Source organism: Papio anubis, chromosome 2 (assembly GCF_008728515.1).
Source record: "Papio anubis isolate 15944 chromosome 2, Panubis1.0, whole genome shotgun sequence".
NCBI classification, from domain to species: domain Eukaryota; kingdom Metazoa; phylum Chordata; class Mammalia; order Primates; family Cercopithecidae; genus Papio; species Papio anubis.
In genome coordinates this window covers 185,223-207,043 of record NC_044977.1, presented here as the reverse complement: position 1 = coordinate 207,043, position 21,821 = coordinate 185,223, and the positions used below count along the sequence as shown (strand labels likewise).

At 40.4% G+C, this 21,821-nt stretch overlaps 1 protein-coding gene across 1 annotated transcript in view; it reads right to left on the bottom strand.

Moving 5' to 3' along the window:
- The window catches only part of ROBO2 (roundabout guidance receptor 2), a 1,748,812-nt gene that overhangs the window by 1,706,600 nt on the left and 20,391 nt on the right, over positions 1-21,821 (bottom strand). The window contains exon 2 of the mRNA XM_017954070.3: positions 3,708-3,829. Within this exon, the coding sequence (XP_017809559.2) occupies positions 3,708-3,816 (109 nt within the window). The 5' untranslated portion in view covers positions 3,817-3,829. The remainder of the gene's footprint in view (positions 1-3,707; positions 3,830-21,821) is intronic.

The window sequence follows — 21,821 nt, the reverse complement described above, 5'->3', positions numbered from 1 at the left end:
TGAAATTAGGAATTTAAGCATGTAAATTCATCGTGGAAACCACATTGATTAAAATTTTCTGTGTATTCATGATAATGTTTAAAATTTTTGCCACACTTAAACCCTAAGTTAGTTACAAAAACTCTAAAATTATGCGTGTTTAAAAACTTGGGCTAACTTGCTTTTGAAAACATACTGACATATTCATTCCATTCTTCTTATAAGTATTTTTGTGTCCTTCCAAAACAGCACACCATTGTATACATCCCCAAAATAGCACTTCTTTGTTAAAGCCATTAAGACAGAAATATTTTGGGGCCAGATGCAATGGCTCATGCCTGTAATCTCAGTATTTTGGGAGGCCTAGGTTAGAGGATTGCTTGAGGATAGGAGTCCGTGACCAGCCTGGGCAACATAGCAAGACCCAGTTTTTACAAATGAAATGAAAATAAAATAGAAAGTAAACTAGCTGGTCATGGTAGTGCACACCTGTGGTCATAGCCACCCGGAGGCTGAGAGGAGAGGACCGTATGAACCTGGGAGTTTGGGGTTGCGATGAGCTATGACTGCACCACTGCACTTCAGCCAGAATTACGGGTTGCTGAGGTAGAAATACGTTCTAGGTTCTGAATATAATAACTGCTGCTGGCAATCCCAAGAATCCTGAAATGCACTGGGTTTTCTGGTGCCTCCCTATAGTCCCTCTTTCTCAGGAAACACTCCCATGGTTTTTCCCGCTGTGCTATTAATTACACCCATGCTTATTATATGTCAGTTCAGTTTCATCTAGAGTCTCCCAAAGTCAGTGCTGAACTTAGTTGTTTGAAAAGGTATATATTGTAATAGTTACCAAAAAGACAAAATACAGCTAGATATTTATGTTATTTATTTCCACCGTAGGTATATTTCCTTTTAAAATTCATATATATCTTTCTTTAAGGATTGGCTTCATTTTCAGATATTAAGCACTTTCTCATGCACAAACCACCTAAGCAGCATAGACACAGACAGAGTCCACATCAGGGAATGTTACATTCGGGATAAGTACCTATTATTCTGTAACTCAGAAGTAGGAAAATGGATATCCTCAAGCAGAGGCTTTTCTTGACAGATACAAAACATTGACAAGGATCATTAACTTACTTCCAACCCACCATTCATCCCTTTTCTCTTATTTTGACCCTAAGGGCCCCAGAGGGATAATAGCCCTACATTCTTATTTAGAATTCAGACTTCAGACGGCATTTCTTATATCATTGTTTATAAGCAGTGGTTGCACACAGTTGAGATAATACTATGATATTAATCTACAGTCCTTGTTAAATCGATTTTTGTCTTCCATTTTTTTAACTTAGCTACAATTTCTCACGTGGTTTCTCTAAGAAGGAACATTAGGATTTCCCAGTGACTTAAACATTTAGAACACAGTCTATTCATAAATATGAAGAGCTTGTGTAGAAAATATAATTTACTTATACCATTATGCTTAAGAAATTATGTGAAATCATGTGAAAATAATCTTATAACATTTGCATGCATGTTTGCTGCAAGAGTCACACTTCATTGATACTTAATCATAATCTTGGACATTGTGAGTCCCAATAACCAATATTTAATGCAAGATTTTAAACTTCATAGAGAGAAAACCTTATTTATAAATTTTAATGTATTCTTTTCTTGACAATAATAAGGAGCTATGAGATTTGCATTTAAAAATACTTAGTAATAAAAACTTTAATTTTTTAAAACTTTTATTTTTAAATTCTGCTTAATTGCATAAAAGTTAAAAGGTAATATTTAATATTTAATGAGGCTTATTGATCTAAATGACGATATGCAGCTTGGGTTATACTTGCAATTATAAGATTTGCTCATTACACCTAAGCAATCTCCTTCACTCAATCTAGCTACCACAAGGGAAGCAAAGTTCCCTGAATCATAGTATCAAAGCATTCCATTATGTTTTCTATTAAGTTGTTTTGTTCTTTGAATCATAGTCTACTTTAATTTATCCTTTAGAAACAAAACAAATTACTTAACTTGCATTTACCACTAGAAGCTTCACTACAGCTAGGCTTGGAATTGATTTCAGGCCATTTTTTTAAATAAATGATGGTCCCCAATGAAGGATAGAATATTTGATCAATCAATATTGAGGAAATAAAAGTGTTCGGGTAAATAAGAGAGAAGAAACCTATTTTCCTCAAATATTTTAAATATCTAATAACCTATTCCTCATCTAAAACAAGCCAATTACTGGAAATGATGGTCAGAGGAAGGTTTCGGCAGCCCTGTGTAATACCACGTGTCATGCTGGATCACCATTACAGAGAACAGTTGACATGCTGCATTTTAGTAACTCTACATATTGCCAGAGAAATAAACAACTCTTCTAACCACAGAAATCCAACGTAGCTACTGTCTACATATTCTTGGTTTAGACGTTTGGGGAAGAAACTACTATGTGTATTAAATATATTTTATATTAGTTTTATCACAAAAAAGAAAAATGAGAATTCTATTGGATGCTAATATAAATTCTGAATGGCATGAAAGAAAAATTAAAATCAAAGCTGAACTTAATTAATAAAATGTATTTTCTGCTTACATGTATATACAACTATTCATATACAAAGGCACATACGTATTTGTGGTTTTGAAAAATATCTAATTTCAAAAATTTATTGAACAATATTACATATGGCAAGAAAACTGATCTTTTTGAAGGATCTTTTAAAAAGTGTTAAACTTTCTTAGATACTTTGAACTAGCAAAGCTCAACTTCATCACAATTATATGATACCACTGCACACTTTCAATTTTATCTGGAGTAATATACCTATCCCTTGAAATAAACTCTGAACTTCCTGCTTAGAGATTTCATTTCAAGCCTTGAAAATGCAGAAAAAAATGCCAAATATACTTGCCCCAAAAGGAAAAGAAAATTTCAAGGGTGTCAGGACATTTTATCACGTAAAATATGGAATTGAAGCTTATATCTGAGCAGGCAACACACCTCCAAAAATAATACAATAGTTACCACAAAATACCTTAACAAATACTAGATTTGGCACAAACCACTCCATGCAGCTATTGATCAAATCACTATTGAAAGCCTTATTTCAAAATCTATGGCCCTTTTCTACTCTCCAGGAGACATTTCAGGATGCCACAACCTTGCAGTTCCACTCTATCATTAATTTCCCCTAAATACACTTGGCAGAAGAATGAGAAACATCATATTTTTCATTTAATTTCTAAAGAACATCACATCCTTTAAGAAAAGGTTCTTGAAATTTTAAAATGTAAAACATAAAAACCCTAAAGAAAAGAAACAAACATCGAAAACTTGTCTTCCAAATCACAAAATCTTTATATGCTACGTGTTCTTGTAAAATACCACACACACAAACTCATACTCATACCCACCCACCCAAAACACACACACACACATATACAGCCTCATAATATATCACACACATATATATAGCATCAATTACAACCGAGAAAAGCCAGTTTCAGAACGGTGGCTTCAAATTGGATGCATTTACTCACACCTAATTCTAGTTCGGTTTACCTGGTGCAGAGGCATTACAATACCTTGTAACAAAAACCCGCGGGAAGATTACAGCAAATTGCTTAAACGTCAAACCAAAGACTCACATAATTTCATCATACAGTGAAATTCGCATCCAGCTCTCAAAGAATTAGAACATCCTTGCACTTACCTTGGCCTTGTCCATTCCCCTGATGACCCCAAAAGACCACAGTCGCCATCAACAGCCCCGGAGCCCATGTCCACATCCTTCTCGTGACACTTTCATGTCTTCTGGCCATTGCATCTTCAACTCTGCATATTGAGCGGGTGGATGTGAAAGTACAATAAATTACATTCTTAGAGAAATACATTACAGCTCAAATCCCGTATCTAATATGCATTGTGCATCTCCGAATTATCTTGCTAACAAGGAGGTACATTTGCTTCCCTTTGGATTGTCATATTGATGATTAATATGAAAGCTCATTCATCTTTAACCTTTATTCTAAGCATTCATCTGAATTACATTTTTAATATCATTTTCCAAAACAGGCCATGTAACCCATGAAAGTTAAAAAGTGCTCCCAATATACACATTGGGGTTCAGCCAAGCAAAAATATTGTGTATGGACACTACTTAAGTATAACTTAATACTTAGGCAAATTAATGAATGTAATATACCATGTAGTCTCTACATATATACAAAAGGACTTTTCAACACATTTATGTAAGTTTAGCATAAATACCCTTGAAAATAATCTCAAGTGTTAAGTGGTATTCTAATTATGTCAGTAATTTTAACTGAATAAAGAGATTCATCATGTGCAAAAACTAATCTTGTTTACTTAAAATTGAGAGTAAAATTAATTATAGAAGTTACAAAACACTTGTAATTTTGATTTCAGATACATAACCCACAGGAACTTTCATATATGCAAATATTATACATATATATGACAATGTATATTTGAATGTTCATTTTGAAACTGCTTTTCATATTGATACATGAAAATACTTAAATGTCCATCAAAGCATTTATTTATTCATACATCTGAATGATACACAATAGCTCAAAAGAATAAACTTGAGTTGCATGTACTAATATGGATAAGTGTCAAAAATAAATAGTGAAGCAAAACTAGCAAATTAAATAACGATAAGTCTAAAACTATACCTTCCATATGTAAACATGTACAATAGTTAAAACTATACATTTTATGTTGCATAAATAGATAACACAGTATAATAATGCATAAGAATGATAAACACCTTCAAGACCAAAGTTAGGAAATTACAAGACTATAATTTAAATGGTTAGCAGGTGGAATTTTAAATCAGAGGTTACTCCTAAATCCCAATTTTTCCACAGTTGACAACATATGGAGTTAAGTAAACTTAATGATTTCCAGAATGAACCCTTTATTCAAAATGCGACATAATTACAATTCTAATAAACTTGCAAGGAAATCCAGCCAGCCACAAGTTTTCTTTCTCCCTTTCTCCTACATCAGAAAAGGGGAGGATTTAATTACCGACTTTGCATTACTTAATTTCAGACTCATAGTATCAGAGCTAAAGAGAAATTTAAGAAACACCTAACTCAACCTCCCCATTTTAAATGACCAAATGAGTTGAGAAGGTTACAATGACATTTCTGAGTTAATATGTAAAAACAGAATTTTGATGACAATGACAGGTTAAGTACTAATAAACACTCCATGAAAAGTTACTGTAATCCAAGTTATTTTACTATGCTAAATGCCTTACATTCTTTACCCAATATAGTTTTCACAGAAATCCTATGAACAAAGCACTTTCAAAATTTACCACTTCACAGCTAAGAAAAACAAGGCTTAGAGAAATGCTACACAATTCCCTAGTGGTGAGGTTAGTAGGTACTGTTGTGGAGACTGAGGCAAAACAGGATGATTTCAAAGCCTATGCTCTGAACAAGTAAACACTAAGCAGGAATTTAGTTCTAGATCTCCCAATTGTAGTCCAATAATCAGCCAAAAAATGATGCTGAGAAGAGGGAAAAAAAAGATGTCTTGTGTATGGAGCCTCATGTATTTGATCCCAAATAAACATCTTCAAATTGAAAATCATTACAGCATAAGGCAACAGAATTACTAGCTTGTTTCTAAAATTATCAACCTTTCCCAAGTTGAACACAGAAGTGTATTTTATCATACCTCTATGTATGTATAACATGTGTTTACATAAGTATTCCTGTGGTTTATGTATCTGGATTTGGAATTTTGAGTGTTTTGTGATTATTTATTTAGTTATGTATGTTTAAAGTCTCCCTCTGTCGCTCTGGCTGGAGTGCAGTGGCGTGATCACAGCTCACTGCAGACTCCAACTCTTAGGCCCAAGCGATACTTTTGCCTCGGCCTCTCAAATAGCTTGGACTACAGGCACACACCACCACACCGGGCTAATTTTTTATAGAGATGGGATCCCACTGTGTTGCCTGGCTGGTCTCAAACTCCTAAGGTCAAGGGATCCTCCCACCTAGACTTCCGAAAGCAATGAGATTATAGGTGTGAGCCACCTTGTGTTTCTGATTTCTTCAATTAATTTTACTCATAAATTTAATTACACATTAATTTTGTGTACATAATGAATCTCTTTTGAGGTTTAAATGACTGATATAATTAGAGTACCACTTAACTCAAAACTTGGAATGTTTTGTGAATGAATTGGGGTATCCAGGGCAAATCTCAACCGCCACACCAACACACATTTGAATTATTAATAATTTTACATCGAAGAAAAAATGACGAATGTTACAAAAGAACAAAAAAACCAACGTTAGTGATACATGTGGATGTGCACGTAGTGTGGGTGTACACACATTCTTTTTATTTTGCTTTGTTTTGAGACAGAGTCTTTCTCTGTCACCCAGTCTAGAGTGCAGTGGTGCAATCTCTGCTCACTGCAACTTCCGCTTCCTGGATTCAAGCAATTCTCCTGCCTCAGCCTCCCAAGTAACTGAGATTACAGGCACGCACCACTATGCCTGGCTAATTTTTGTATTTTTAGTAGACAGTGTTTCACCATGGTGGCCATGCTGGTCTTGAACTCCTGACCTCAGGTGATCCGCCCGCCTCAGCCTCCCAAAGTGCTAACATTGTAGGCATGAGCCACCGTGCTCGGCCTATACACATTCTTTTAACTACTACTTGCAGAGCTTTGTTCCCTTATAATTATAGTGGAAATATTTTTACTTAGTATCAAAATATCCAGATCCACCCATCAAATTGTAAATAATCCTTCAGTAAATTACTTTTGCAAATTTATTTTTATGTAATATTTCCTTAACTTCTTCTTATCTACATTCAGTAGTCATTTTAAAGGCATAATTTTTACTATTTTATCTAGAACTGAGGCAGTATTTGAAAAAAATCTCAAAACACTCTTCAGGAAGTATTGGCATATAAAACACCAGTTCCAACATATATTTTAGCAGCATTTTAAAGGACAGATGGCTTTCAAAATATTATTATAATTTTAAAAAAATGTAACCTTCCTCTCTGAGTTGACGTTTATGGAAAACTAATATTTCATAAATGCCAAGTTACTATGATGTATTATCTAAATGCCATCCCTGCCATTCTATAAATATAAAAACCATAACCTCCTAACTAACTTTGGTATTAGTCAACAATTGTGCTGATGAAAAGTAAAATCAATTCATTTAAAACAATTTTTCCATGAAAGAAAAAACAAGTAACTTATAAGAAGCACGGTAGATGAACCAATAAATAAAGTGACATTAACCACAAAGACATGCCATGGACTTCTCTAATCTTGTTTTGGAACACCCTTTTCATGCATATGAGAATAAAAATTAAATACTAAATACCTACTTTATGTATGTACTTTCACTTGTATCTATTGCTCTTTAAAGATTAAAATAACTCCTACAGCCTGGGTAGTTGAGCCCATTGTGCTCTTCTGCCCATAAAATAGATTGGCTATGCAGCGAACAGCGAGGTAAAACTTAGGCTTTCAGATTGGCTATGACTATGGAAACAGACTTCCATTCAATAGTGTTCATCTTGCTCTTTCAAATGTTTAAGGTCACAAGGCAAAAGAGAACAGACTTTAAGAATGTTCACGTATTACTTCTCGTCTTACCCAACAGCTACATTAGTTTGATTAGGCAAGTGTTTTGGAGTAAACAGTGCTGTGAAATGTGTTGTGGAGTCCAGAGGCTCCACAGCCTATCTCCAGATAGTTGTTCTGTCCGACAGAGCCTAGAGAAATACCACCACAGTTTGAGAGATGCATTACATCTACAGGTACCAACTAGGAAGCACAGTCCTGAATTCAGTGGCTTTAGAACACATTATAAGAGCAAATCGAAGCTTCCAGGTATTAGAACCACTTCAATTACAGAGCATCTCTGGGTTCCATCTGTGGCCAGCATCAGAAATCTGTCTGCCCTCCCGGAATGGTTCCACTCCTCATGTGGATCTTCTAGATAGTTTTATTCTTCCCCAGCCAGCCAACTTGACCAACAAGCCTAGGTATATTATGTATGTATAAAGTTGGTTCTTAAATAAAGTCCATTTCTATATCTAGGTAAGCAATGCCTTCAGACTTGCTATTTCATCGTTATCGAGAAAGAGTGACTCTAGTTAGCTTCTAGTGTCAGTTTTTCTAGCAGCTTCTTTAAAAAAAAAATTCCTCTCTGGAACAAAGCTTCCTTGCAAGTATTGCTGTTGGCAATAGTCCTCTTTACTGAACTGCTTGTCCAGCGAAACTTGGGCTGTGCCAGTGAGCCTGCAGGTTGATGGTCCTTTTGTTCAACTTCTCCATTCTAAAGCAACCTCTCTGATCACCCCTTTAAAACTAAAGACCAAAGAATCAAATGAGATCAGGAAGTGACCACAGCTCACAGGTCATCAGTTCCTGTTCTTAGCATATTACAGCACACAATCTAAGCCAGAAAAACGCAGCACAGCCCATTACAGCTCTCGAGTTCCAGTTATTAACATTGATTTTTTTCAATGGAAAATTTTCATTAGACGCCATCACATGACTTACATTTAGTAATAACTTAGATTAAGATATTTACTGGAGCCTTTGTCCTTAGACTAGGTGCCACTGAGTTACTATTAAAAGGAGTCTTTTTGACCTTAGTAAATTCTCACAGGTAGGGCTTATCTCAGTCTGAACTGTACCTGGGCTTTAATAGTGATGTCCAAAGTCCTGTGTAATTCAAATTAATATTGTAATGTATATAAATTGTATATATAGATATAATACATGTATGTATTTACAATTTATTTTATTTTATTTTTTTAATAAGATAAAACTCAGAGGCTAAAATATGACTCTAGGCCATCATGCTTTAGAATGAAGAGCACGGACATGGGTTGGAAATGTAAATTTTGACCCCATTTAATTTCTGTGACAAATTAATTAATGTCTTCAAGGTTCAGTCTCTATGTACGAGACAAATGAAAACAGCTCTAAGATTCCTGAAAACCCTAAAGTAGTAAAATTCCACAATGCTGTTAGTTCAGAGAAATCATTTGCCAATTTGCCCCACAAGAACCAGACATCTTTAAATGGTAACATAACATGCACATCTTTCCCAAAGTGTAGTGCATAAACGTTCTGCTTCTGAAAACACAGGATGCCTCTAAAACGTACTGTCACGGGTATTAGTAAGGAAACGTCGTAACAAAACTTCTGCAGATGTGGCCCTGAAATACACATTGTAGTAAATCCTCCAGGCCTCTCAAGTTAGGAATAACTGGTTTACAAAATTGTACTTACTTAAAAATTATAGATAAACAGATTTCAGAGTAACCCAGTTTTTCTGATCTGAATGAAACAAGGCTCTATATTCAGACTGACTTTTCAGTGAAAAACAACTTAATGACAAATCATCTATGTCTAAGTGTTGCGGGAAGTCAGGGACCCTGAACAGGGGACCGGCTGAAGCCGTGACAGAAGAACATAAGTTGTGAAGATTTCATGGACATTTATTAGTCCCCAAATTAATACTTTTATAATTTCTTATGCCTGTCTTTACTGCAATCTCTGAACATAAATTTTGAAGATTTCATGGACACTTATCACTTCCCCAGTCAATACCCTTGTGACTTCCTATGCCTGTCTTTAATCTCTTATTCCTGTCATCTTCTTTGTAAACTGAGGAGGATATATGTCGCCTCAGGACCCTGTGATGATTGCGTTAACTGCACAAATTGTTTGTAGAGCATGGTCACTCTATTCAGGGCAGTGGAAAAATACTGTCCTTGGTTTCCTGAAAAAGGAAGCGTATATGTAAAAGTATGAGATCTTGTTGCAACATTCAGGGAACTGGTCTCAACAGGGAATTATGTTCCTGTCACTGTTTGGATGCTTGGGCCTTGGTGCGTGCCGTCCTAATACCTCCTCAACTTTTCTCTCCCGCAAGGCCTTCGTTATCTGATCAGCCTCTCCATTCAGCTGCTCCTCCCCCACCTAATGATACTGAAAATTCAATGTCTAACTCTGGTAAATTTGACTTAATGTTACCCCCTACTTATCTTACTTTTTTTCACGAAGAGAAGAGCCAGTACTTGAAACTCCTGCTGCTGCGACTCACACAGTCCAGGTCCATAGATATGTTAATTTTTCCCTCTTCAAAGCTTTGCAGCATTTGCCTCTGGGTGTCACCTAATGGCTCCGAGACCAAACTAAAATTTACCTGTAATGCTGCAGGCCCTCCTCCTTCCACTTCAGGCCCTCACCCTCCTGTCGTTTGGGTTCCTCAACTGGTCACGCTGCCATCCACTCAGCCTGCTTCTCTGTACCCTTCTCCATACACGAACGCCAGTAATCACCAGTATACTTGTGCTTCTTCTACTCCTTCAATTCTCCTTTCTCACACCCTCAACCAGTCTGCGTCGGTATGCGCCACTCAATCTTACTTTTTAAAAAGAATTTAAGGATGCTTGTACTTAGTATGGCCCTACTTCTCCTTATGTTAAAATATTATTACAAACTTTTTGTACTGAGGTCATTTTGCTTCATTTAGACTGGGGCCTTTTGGCAAAAGCTGCTCTGACCCCATCTCAGCATTTACAATTTCGTACCTGATGGTCAGAAGAGGCTCGTTTGCAAGCTCAGCTAAATCGGACTAACGGCATTCTAGTTACTCAGGCTCAGCTCACAGGTTCCCACAGTTTCTCTAACACTTACGTGCCCCAGGCCAAGCTCCTGTTTCTTTTACTACTGTTAAACAAGCTCAATTGCTTTTACTACCTAAAATCATTTTAAACAAAGGAGATAAGACACGTGGCCCTGGGATGGGCCCTGGAGGTGAAAAGGTCGCTTCTTGGATTAATGTGATTTCTAAACAAATGGCCCACCTGCACCGTATACATTCAAGGAAAAAAGTTTTGAGGGCCTAGTAGATCCTTAGGCTGAAATTGATATTCCACATAACTCTTATGGTGCTCCCAGTCAGCGTATGATGGAAAACATGGGGTTTGTGTCCGGGCTTGGTCTCGGTCCAAAGCATGAAGGGATTACTAAACCCCTTCCAGTTACTATAAAAGAAAACAGGGCAGGTTTGGGTTATCCTTTTTAGTGCGGCCGCTGCCATGCCTCCTGATCCTCTCCCTTTACAATGGAAATCTGACACACCTATCTGGGTTCAGCAGCGGCCGCTTTCTAAAGAAAAACTGGAGGCTTTAACTCAATTGGTTTCTGAACAGTTACAACTTAAAAATGTGGAACCCTCTCTTTCCCCCTGGAATTCCCCCGTGTTTCTAGTAAAAAAGAAATCAGGCAAGTGGCGGATGGTAACCGATTTAAGGGCCATTAACGGTGTAATTAAACCTATAGGAGCCGTCCAACCTGGCATGCCTGCCCCTGCTTTAATACCTAAAAATTGGCCTCTCATAGTTTTTTATCTTAAAGACTGTTTTTTTATATTGCTTTACATAAATCAGATTATGAAAAATTTGCTTTTACTGTACCATCTATCAATAATCAGAAGCCTGCAGCTCATTGTAATTCCTTTAAATCAGCTCGAAGTTCAAGCTGCCTTTCAACATTCAGTACTGTGGCAAATTCACTTGGTTGATTTTATTGGTGTTATTGACAATCATTATCCAAAAAACAAATTGTTTGATTTTATAAAAATGTCGTCTTGGGTGGTCCCTCGATTAACCAAAGATCAGCCCATTCCTGAGGCTGTTACACTGTTCACCGATGGCTCCGGCAATGGCAATGCTGGCTATGCAGGTCCTACAGACAAGCTGATTTCTACCTCTCATACTTCTGCTCCAAAGACAGAGCTAATTGCTGTGATTACTGTCTTACAGGATTTCCCCAAACCTTTAAATATTATCTCTGATTCTACTTAATGTGGGAAAGAGGATATGCTTGTGTTTCACCAGGAGATCATCCAAAGAAAACCACAGAGGAAGACGTCTGTGCCAGAGACTGCCTCAGACGTGGTCAGATCTGTGTCAGAGACTGCCTCAGACGTGGTCAGATCTGTGTCAGAGACTCCCCTCCCAGACGTGGTGAGATCTGTGTCAGAGACTCCCCTCAGACGTGGTGAGATCTGTGTCAGAGACTCCCCTCAGACGTGGTGAGATCTGTGTCAGAGACTCCCCTCAGCAGACGTGGTGAATCTGTGTCAGAGACTGCCCCAGGCGTGAGTGAGATCTGTGTCAGAGACTTTGCCTCAGGCGTGGTGAGATCTGTATCAAGCTCCCCTCAGGCGTGGTGAGAATCTGTGTCAGAGACTCCCTCAGACGTGGTGAGATCTGTGTGTCAGAGACTCCCCCTCAGACACAGTGGTGAGATCCTGTGTCCAGAGACTGCCCCAGGCGTGGTGAGATCTATGTCAGAGGCTACTTACACTCCAGACGTGGTGAGAGATCCTGTCAGAACTCCCCTCAGGCGTGGTGAGAGATCTGTTATCAGAGACTCCCCTCAGACGTGGTGAGATCTGTGTCAGAACTCCTGAGCCTTGAGTGAGATCTGTCAGAACTCCCTCAGACGTGGTGAGATCTGTGTAGGGCTGCCTCAGGCATTAATTCAGAGATCTGTATCAGACTCCCTCAGACGTGGTGAGATCTGTGTCCAGAGACTCCTCAGACGTGAGTGAGAATCTGTGTCCCAGAGACTGCCCCAGGCGTGGTGAGATCTGTGCCAGAGACTGCCCTCAGGCGATGGCATTGAGATCTGTGCCGAGAGACTCCCTCAGGCGTGAGTGAGATCTGTGTCCAGAGACTGCCTCCAGGCGTGGTGAGATCTGTGGGGCACCTCAGGCGATGGTGAGATCTGTGTCGAGACTGCCTCAGAGGCGTGGTCAGATCTGTGTCAGAGAGACTGCCCTCCAGGCGTGGGTGAGATCTGTGCCAGAGACTCCCCTCAGACGTGGTGAGATCTGTGTCAGAGACTCCCCTCAGACGTGGTGAGATCTGTGTCCAGAGACTGCCTCCAGGCGTGTAGTGAGATCTGTGTCAGAGACTGCCTCCAGGCGTGGTGAGATCTGTGCCAGAGACTGCCCTCAGACGTGGTCAGATCTGTGTCAGAGACTGCCTCAGACGTGGTGAGATCTGTGCCAGAGACTGCCCTCAGACGTGGTGAGATCTGTGTCAGAGACTGCAGAGACTGCCCTCGGGCAGTGGTGAGATCTGTGTCAGAGACTGCCCTCAGGCGTGGTGAGATCTGTGTCAGGAGCTGCTTCTGAGACGTGGTGAGATCTGTGCCAGAGACTGCCCTTAGGCGTGGTCAGATCTGTGCAGAACTGCCTCCAGAAGCAGCCCGGTCAGGTCTATGCCAGAGACTGCCCTCAAGCCCGGTCAGATCTGTGCCAGGAACTGCCCTCCCAGGCAGCAGTGAGACCTGCCAGAACTGCCTCAGGCAGTAGTCAGATCTGTGTCAGAGACTCCCCCCTCAGGCGTGGTGAGATCTGTCAGAGACTGCCTCAGGCGTGGTGAGATCTGTGCAGAGACTGCCTCAGGCGTGGTGAGAGATCTGTGCAGGAACTGCCTCAGGCGTGGTGAGATCTGTGTCAGAGACTCCCCTCCAGACGTGGTGAAGAGATCTGTGCAGAGACTGCCTCAGACGTGGTGAGATCTGTGGTGAATCTGTGCCAGGGCTTGCTGCCTCAGACGTGGTGAGATCTGTGCCAGAGACTGCCTCAGACGTGGTGAGATCTGTGGTGAGATCTGTGCCAGAGACTGCCTCAGACGTGGTGAGATCTGTGGTGAGATCTGTGCCCAGAGACTGCCTCAGACGTGGTGAGATCTGTGGTGGGATCTGTGGTGAGATCTGTGCCAGGGAGCTGCCCTCTCAGACGTGGTGAGATCTGTGCCAGAGACTCCCTCAGATAGTAGTGAGATCTGTGTCAGAGACTGCCCCAGGCGTGGTGAGATCTGTGCCAGAGACTGCCTCAGACGTGGTCAGATCTGTGTCGAGACTGCCTCAGGCGTGGTCAGATCTGTGTCAGAGACTGCCCTCAGACGTGGTGAGATCTGTGCCAGAGACTGCCCTCAGACGTGGTGAGATCTGTGCCAGAGACTGCCCTCAGACGTGGTGAGATCTGTGTCAGAGACTGCCTCAGACGTGGTCAGATCTGTGTCAGAGACTGCCCTCAGACGTGGTGAGATCTGTGCCAGAGACTGCCCTCAGACGTGGTGAGATCTGTGTCAGAGACTGCCCTTAGATGTGGTGAGATCTGTGCCAACTCCCTAGAAGCTGGCACATGGGTCTGATTCAATCCTCTCTGATGCCAACGGAGACCCATCTAACTAATCCCACTTCTAATTACCTTTCTTTTTCTCCTTACAAACCGAAAAATCTCTCCATTTCTATTAGCCTGAAAATAACATCCCTGTTTTTCTCTTCCTCCTTCAGCACTCAATCTCACTTACAATAGGTTTTATTTAATGATTCTCCTCGTTACACTTTCTGTCTCACCAGTTTCCTCTCACACTGATTTACCTGCTACACATAATTATTCTTATTGGGCTTATGTGCCTTTCCCTCCACTTACTCGACCTCTCACCTGGATGGACGCTCCTGCGGAAATCTACACTAACGATATAGTGTGTGGATGCCTGGAGCTACAGATGACTATTGCCCTGCTCGACCAGGAGAAGAACGCACTGCATTTAATGTTATCACGGGTTATAAACACCCCCCTCTGTGCCTCGGACATGCACCTGGTTGTATCCATCTAGAAACTCAAGTCTGGGCCGCTTATCTTCCAGAGAGATCAGCTACAAAGGAACTGGTACATTTGGCCTCCGGCCTCTCCCTTTCTCCTTTAAAACGAATGAAAGGGGGAGTAATGGGAGATGCCCCATACTTTCAATACAAACCTGCAGGAAAACCATGCCCTAAAAATTTTGAGGGCCCATCTAAAACTTTAATTTGGGAAGATTGTGTTAACTCACATGCAGTAATATTTAAAAATGACTCATATGGTTTAGTAACAGACTGGGCACCAAAGGGCTATTGAAAAAACAATTGCTCCTGTGGCGGAAGGCAATGCCTGTAGGCTACTTATTTTATTTCTTATCGGGAGAAGGAGAATCATCATTCTACTGTGCATAGGAGGTTCAGCTCCTTCTTTCCCTTAAAATGGGAAGATAAAAGCATTACCCCGTCGAGGCCTTGTATGATATTCCCCATTCTGAGCCCAGAACACCCAGAACTCTGGAAATTGGCTGTTGCCATGTCTGGACTGTGAGTATGGGAAGGGGAAACTTTTCTGTCTGTTGTCCCCGCTACCACCCCCGTCTCTCAGTATCAGTGTAGATCCAGACATTCTGCTTTACTTACCTCCAACCTGACTGTTTCCATACAGAGCTGTGTTAAGCCTCCTTACATGCTGTTAGTGGAAAATATAAAAATTTGGATGAACAATCAAACCGTCCAATGCATTAATTGTCATTTGTACACTTGTATTAACTCCCATTTTGACTCCAGGAAAAGCTCGAGAAGGAATCTGGATTCCAGTAACTTTGCCCAGACCCTGGGAATTGTCCCCCTCAATACATTTAATTAATGAAGTGCTACAGCGAATTCTAAAAAGATCTAAGAGATTTGTTTTCACTTTAATCACTGTGATCATGGGCCTAATTACAGTCACTGCACTGGCCACCACTGCCAGAATGGTGTTACATCAATCTATTTAAATGGTTCATTTTGTTAATGATTGGCAAGCCAATTCCACCCAAATGTGGAATTCTCAACAAGGCATTGATCAAAAATTGGCTAATCAAATTAATGACTTAAGACAGTCTGTTACTTGGCTTGGAGATCGGGTAGTGAGTCCCCAACATCGCATGCAAATGCAGTGCGACTGGAATACCTCTGATTTCTGTACCACCCCGTATTCCTATAACGAGACTGATCATAATAAACGGTCAAAGGACACCTTCTGGGTAGGGAAGATAATTTATCACTGGACATAACTAAATTAAAGAAACAGATTTTTGAAGCCTCTCAAGCTCACTTATCCATTGTGCCTGGGGCTGAGGCGTTAGATCAGGTGGCAGAAAATCTTTACAGATTGAACCCCATGACTTGCATCAAGTCTACTAGGGGCTCCACTGTAGTAAATTTTGGAATTGTGTTTCCCTGTTTAATCGGCTTGTTTTTAGTGTGCTGGACCAAAGAATCCTGTGTCAAAATCGAGAGAATGAACAAGCCTTCATCGCCACGGCATATTCATATAAAAAGGGAGAGATGTTGTGGGAAGTCAGGGACCCCGAATGGAGGGACCGACTGAAGCCGTGGCAGAAGAACATAAATTGTGAGTCTTTCATGGACATTTATTAGTCCCCAAATTAATACTTTTATAATTTCTTACGCCTGTCTTTACTGCAATCTCTGAACATAAATTGTGAAGATTTCATGGACACTTATCACTTCCCCAATCAATACCCTTGTGATTTCCTATGCCTGTCTTTACTTTAATCTCTTAATCCCGTCATCTTCTTTGTAAACTGAGGAGGATATATGTCGCCTCAGGACCCTGTGATGATTGCGTTAACTGCACAAATTGTTTGTAGAGCATGTGTGTTTGAACAATATGAAACGTGGGCACCTTGAAAAAAGAACAGGGCAACAGCAATCTTCAGGGAACAAGGGAGATAAGACTTGGAGCCTGACTGCACCGGTGAGCCAGGCGGAACAGAGTCATATTTCTCTTCTTTCAAATGCAAATAGGAGAAATATCTCTGAATTCTTTTTCTCAGCAAGGAGCATCCCTGAGAAAGAGAATGCGCCCTGAGGGTAGGTCTATGAATGGCCCCCTTAAGGCGGCCGCCTTTTATGGTCTAAGTGAAGGGATGAAATAAGCCCTGGTCTCCTGTAGCGCTCCCAGGCTTATTAGGATGAGGAAATTCCTGCCTAATAAATTTTGGTCAGACAGGTTATCGGCTCTCAAACCTTGTCTCCTGATAAGATGTTATCAATGATGACACATGCCCGAAACTTCATTAGCAATTTTAATTTTGCCCCATCCTGTGGTCCTATGATCTCTCCCTGCCTCCACTTGCTTCATGATATTTTATTACCTTGTGAAGTATGTGATCTCTGTGACCCACACCTTATTCCTGCACTCCCTCCCCTTTTGAAAATCGCTAATAAAAACCTGCTGGTTTTACGGCTAGGGGAGCATCACGGAACCTGCCAACGTGTGATGTCTCCCCCAGACACCCAGCTTTAAATTTCTCTCTCGTACTCTTTCCCTTTATTTCTCAAACCAGCAGAGACGCATAGGAAATAGGAAAGAACCCACGTTAACCATTGGGAGCAGGTTCCCACTATCTAAGTTTAAATGAATATAACGAACAGACCTGAAAACTCAGGTTTGGTAGTACTCTTCCAATCATTTGAGAGCCCATAGGAGCCACAGAACCCTCAAGCAGGGTGATTTTTCCTCCTAAACACCATGAAATTTAAGTGAGTAAAACCATTCCTACTTCCACTGATACTCTCTCAAGTGAACTTAAAGTTAAGCCATCTCCAGCAGACCAGATCCCATATCTCATTCATTAACATAGGTGGAGAAAGCTTTGTTTCTTGGAAATTACATGAAGTGAATAGACTGTGACTTCACTGGACTTAGTGGTCTATATTTAACCAATTTCCTTAACAAATACGTATCAGATGCTGTATTCGTTTCTAAGCTGCAGTGGTGAATAAGAAAGCCATAGTCCTGTACTCCTAGGGTTTTAATTCTGAAGACGAAGACAGGTACAGAAACCCAATTAAACAAAGAGAGGAGATTATTACAAAATGTATTCACATGCCAAGTTAAGCAAGGAACTGAAGACACAACAAGGGTGTTGGAGGGAACATTAAACAGATATAATCTTAATTTGGATTATATAAGATTTATATATACAATTTTCATATATAGAAATTTTAATTTGGGCCGGGCGTGTCGGCTCATGCCTATAATCCCAGCACTCTGGGAGGCCAAGGCAGATGAATTGTTTGAGGCCAGGAGTTTGAGACCAGGCTGATCAACATGGCAAAACCCCATCTCTACTAAAAATTAAGAAGTTCGCCAGGTGTAGTAGCGCGTGCTTGTAGTCCCAGCTGCTCAGGAGGCTGAGGAAGGAGAACTGCTTGAACCCAGGAGGCAGAGGTTGCAGTGAGCCAAGATTGTGCCACTGCACTCCAGCCTGGGTGACAGAGCAAGACCCTGTCTCAAAAGAAAAAGAAAAAAATAAACATTAATTTGAATTATACAGATGTTAACTACTTCTTTCAAGTGATAATATTTAAGCTAAAACCTGAGAATAAAAAGATCTAGCTTTTCATACAATACAGAAAGGTTCTTCTTTTAGGAAAAAAACCCACTATGTTCAAGGACCCTAATATATGAGCAAGATCTTGGCATTTAGAAGAAACCTATGAATTGGATGAAATGAAAAACTGAAAAGTAGGAATCTGGATGAAGTACAAAAGGAAGAAAGACTAATGTGAGATGTGGCTGAAAGAGAAAGATATGTGAAACTGTACAGGTCTTTATTAGTAATGATGAGGAACATAGGTCTTAGTCCAAATACACCAGAAAAGTAGGGAGAGTTGGAAACTGAAAGACATGTTAAGAGTGACTTTGGTTTCTATGTAGCTAACAGAGTGTAGGAGATTAAGAATTAAAGTAGGTTGACTAAGGATGAGCCTTGGAAAATACAGTAGGTAAGAAAATATGTGGATCTGGCTAGACTGGGGACATTGAAAATCAAAATAAGTGGAGGAAATTACAGATAATTTGGAACCAAAATATTTTTTAAATGAATGTTGAATTGGATATTGTCAGAATATTGAGGAAGGACCAAAAAGGACTTATAAGCTTCTAGCATGGCTGGCAGTGCCACTTACTGACATACGGGAAACCAGGACATGTTATATCTGAGTTATTCGAGTGCTATTGTCATGTAAATCATCAACTCCCAGAACAAAGGTCTGGGCCAAACTCTAAAACTGGAAATGATTAGCTCTTTAGCAGTGTTTAGAGCTTAGAGACAGTATGTGTGTAGAGAGAAAAGAAGAGCAATTAGGATGGAACCCTTAGAAACATCAATATTTAAAAGTTGGGAAGAAAAACAGAAACAAATAAATTGTTCTATTAATAGCGGGAAAATGAAGCTCAGGGTAGGTGCAAGGGAGTGCTAAAGATGAACTATGGCATTTGAACATGGAAACTGAAGGCAAGAGAGTACTGATGGATTGTGAGGGAGCAGCAATAGCTGTGGCCTAAGAAGAGTCTCAATAAAAATGAAGGATTGTAGGAATGAAGATATCTGAGCCAATGAGCTAGCAAGGAGTGATGTCCAGGAGGCAGAGTATTTGCATCTAGATCCTGGTGGTACATACCCTTATAGAGAATGTTTTAGATTTGATGACAATAAACTGGGGGAAAGAAAAAAAGTAATGGAAATAAAGATGTCAAAAAATGGGGAACAGAGGTTTTTAACAGTCTTTTCATGTGAATGTTGAGCCACTAAAATGATGGTTGAACTTGCCTGAAGATGATAGTGAGCAAAAGATCTAAAGCCTTAAATAAATGACAAGAGGCCAGGTGCGGTGGCTCATGCCTGTAATCCCAACACTTTGGGAGGCTGAGGTGGGTGGATCACCTGAGGTTAGAAGTTCGAGACCAGCCTGGCCAACATGGTGAAACCCCATCTCTACTAAAAATACAAAAAATAGCTGGGTGTGGTGAAGTGCACCTTTAATCCCAGTTACTCAGGAGACTAAGGCAGGAGAATCCTCTGAAACCGGGAGGAGGAAGTTGCAATGAGCCAAGATCACACCATTACACTCGAGCCTGGGCGACAAAGCAAGACTCCATCTCAAAAAAAAAGAAAAGAAAAAAAGAAAAAGAAAAAAGAAAATAAAACGATAAGAGTGCCCAGGAAGGAGGTAAGGAGGTTTGCTGATAATGGCAATACCAAAGGGGCATGGCCGATTTTTCCAAGGGGTTTGAGTTTCAAAGGAACAGTATAATTTGCAAGAATGGGAGAAATTGACAGTCTGGAAGTTGTAATGGGAACCAAGAACAACCACCTGGTCTTCCAGCCATAGGTATGTGGAGGGTGAGAAAAAAATCTGTCTCAATGTATAAAAGCTAGAGGAAAAATTGTACTTTGGTATCAACCAAGTTTTGTTTTAAGATAATTACAAAGCAATATGGAACTTAGCAACAGTCAATTTTGACAGTTTCCTGCAGGTTAGTAAATACCGCAAAAAATTAAGATTTAACACAAAAGTAGAGAAAAATTTTAATGGCATAGCGCCATTCTTCACAATTCCTTAAACTAAATAATTCCGTTCTTCTAAATCTCTCCTTACACTGTCAACTAGGCTTCTTATTCAATGAACAGTTTCAGTCTACTAAAACACACACACACACACACACACACACACACACACGTGTCTTATCCAGCTCCAGATCTCATTTTTGAAGGTACATTGAAAGTACAAAGATCCTTCTATAATCATCAGCTATGGAGATTGCGAGCAATCGGAACAAGTCTTCTTGGAAAAGAAGCTCCCTGTGTACAAGAAAAAAGAGAAAGAGTCCAACTCTGGGGACGCACTTGGCTGGGTCGTCCCTATGCAGCCGGCAGGAAGTCGGGCAGCACCGGGACTGACACGCTCTGTTACAGGAAACGGGCACCACACGCCTGTGAGCCTCAGTTCCGGGCGGCCTGGCCAAGGCCTAGCGTCTGGGTAAGAGTTCGCTGACTCGAATTAAATGTTGTGACGGTGAAGTAGTTGTTACAACGAGATCTATTTACAGAGAAATAAGCAGACATAATGTCTGCACTATAGATAGGTATATACCCGCTCTTTGCAAAAACAGTTTGTACCTTTGAAATGCTGGTTTGCCCAGGACAGAGCTCACTTAAAAAGAAGCCGGGCGCGGTGGCTCAGGCCTGTAATCCCGGCACTGTGGGAGGCCGAGGCGGGCGGATCCCGAGGTCAGGAGATCGAGACCATCCTGGCGAACACGGTGAAACCCCGTCTCTACTAAAAATACAAAAAACCAGCCGGGCGCGGTGGCGGCGCCTGTGGTCCCAGCTCCTCGGGAGGCTGAGGCAGGAGAATGGCGGGAACCCGGGGGGCGGAGCTTGCAGGGAGCCAAGATGGCGCCGCTCACTCCAGCCTGGGCCACAGAGCGAGACTCCGTCTCAGAAAAATAAAAATAAAAAAAAACAAGAGAGAGAGAGAAAACCATTAAAGAAAGGCTGTAATACACAGCAACACACAGACACACATACACCTGTGTGTCTGTTCTGCAGTTATCACACTTTTTCTATACAGACTCCTAACATGACAAACATGTTACCTTTTATTTTAGGAGAAACTATAAGTAGAAAGAGAATTTGTTAAATCAGTATAGAATGTTCCTTGTTTAGCATAATTCTAAGTGTTTCTCATTAGAGGTCTCAGTAATCAATCTCTATTATTTGTGGCCATGCTGGCATTTGGGAAATTCCACAAGAAACTTTTTAAATGTGAATTTGGAAAAGGGAAAAGGATTGTAAAAGTGTCTTTTTTTGTTCTGCATTCTGTGTGGAACACATATTTTGTGCTACCTGGTCGTGTTAGCTTGTGATTGCCTGTGACTATGTGGAAGATATAGTTTATGCGACTATGTGAGCAACAATCTTAAAGTCAAGAAATCTAAACATTGGTTGGCTTCATTGCTAATTAGGTAAATTACCTTGTAATACTTACCTAACCTCTCAAAGATTAATTATCTTAAGTGGTACACTGAAGGTTCCATTCATATTGATT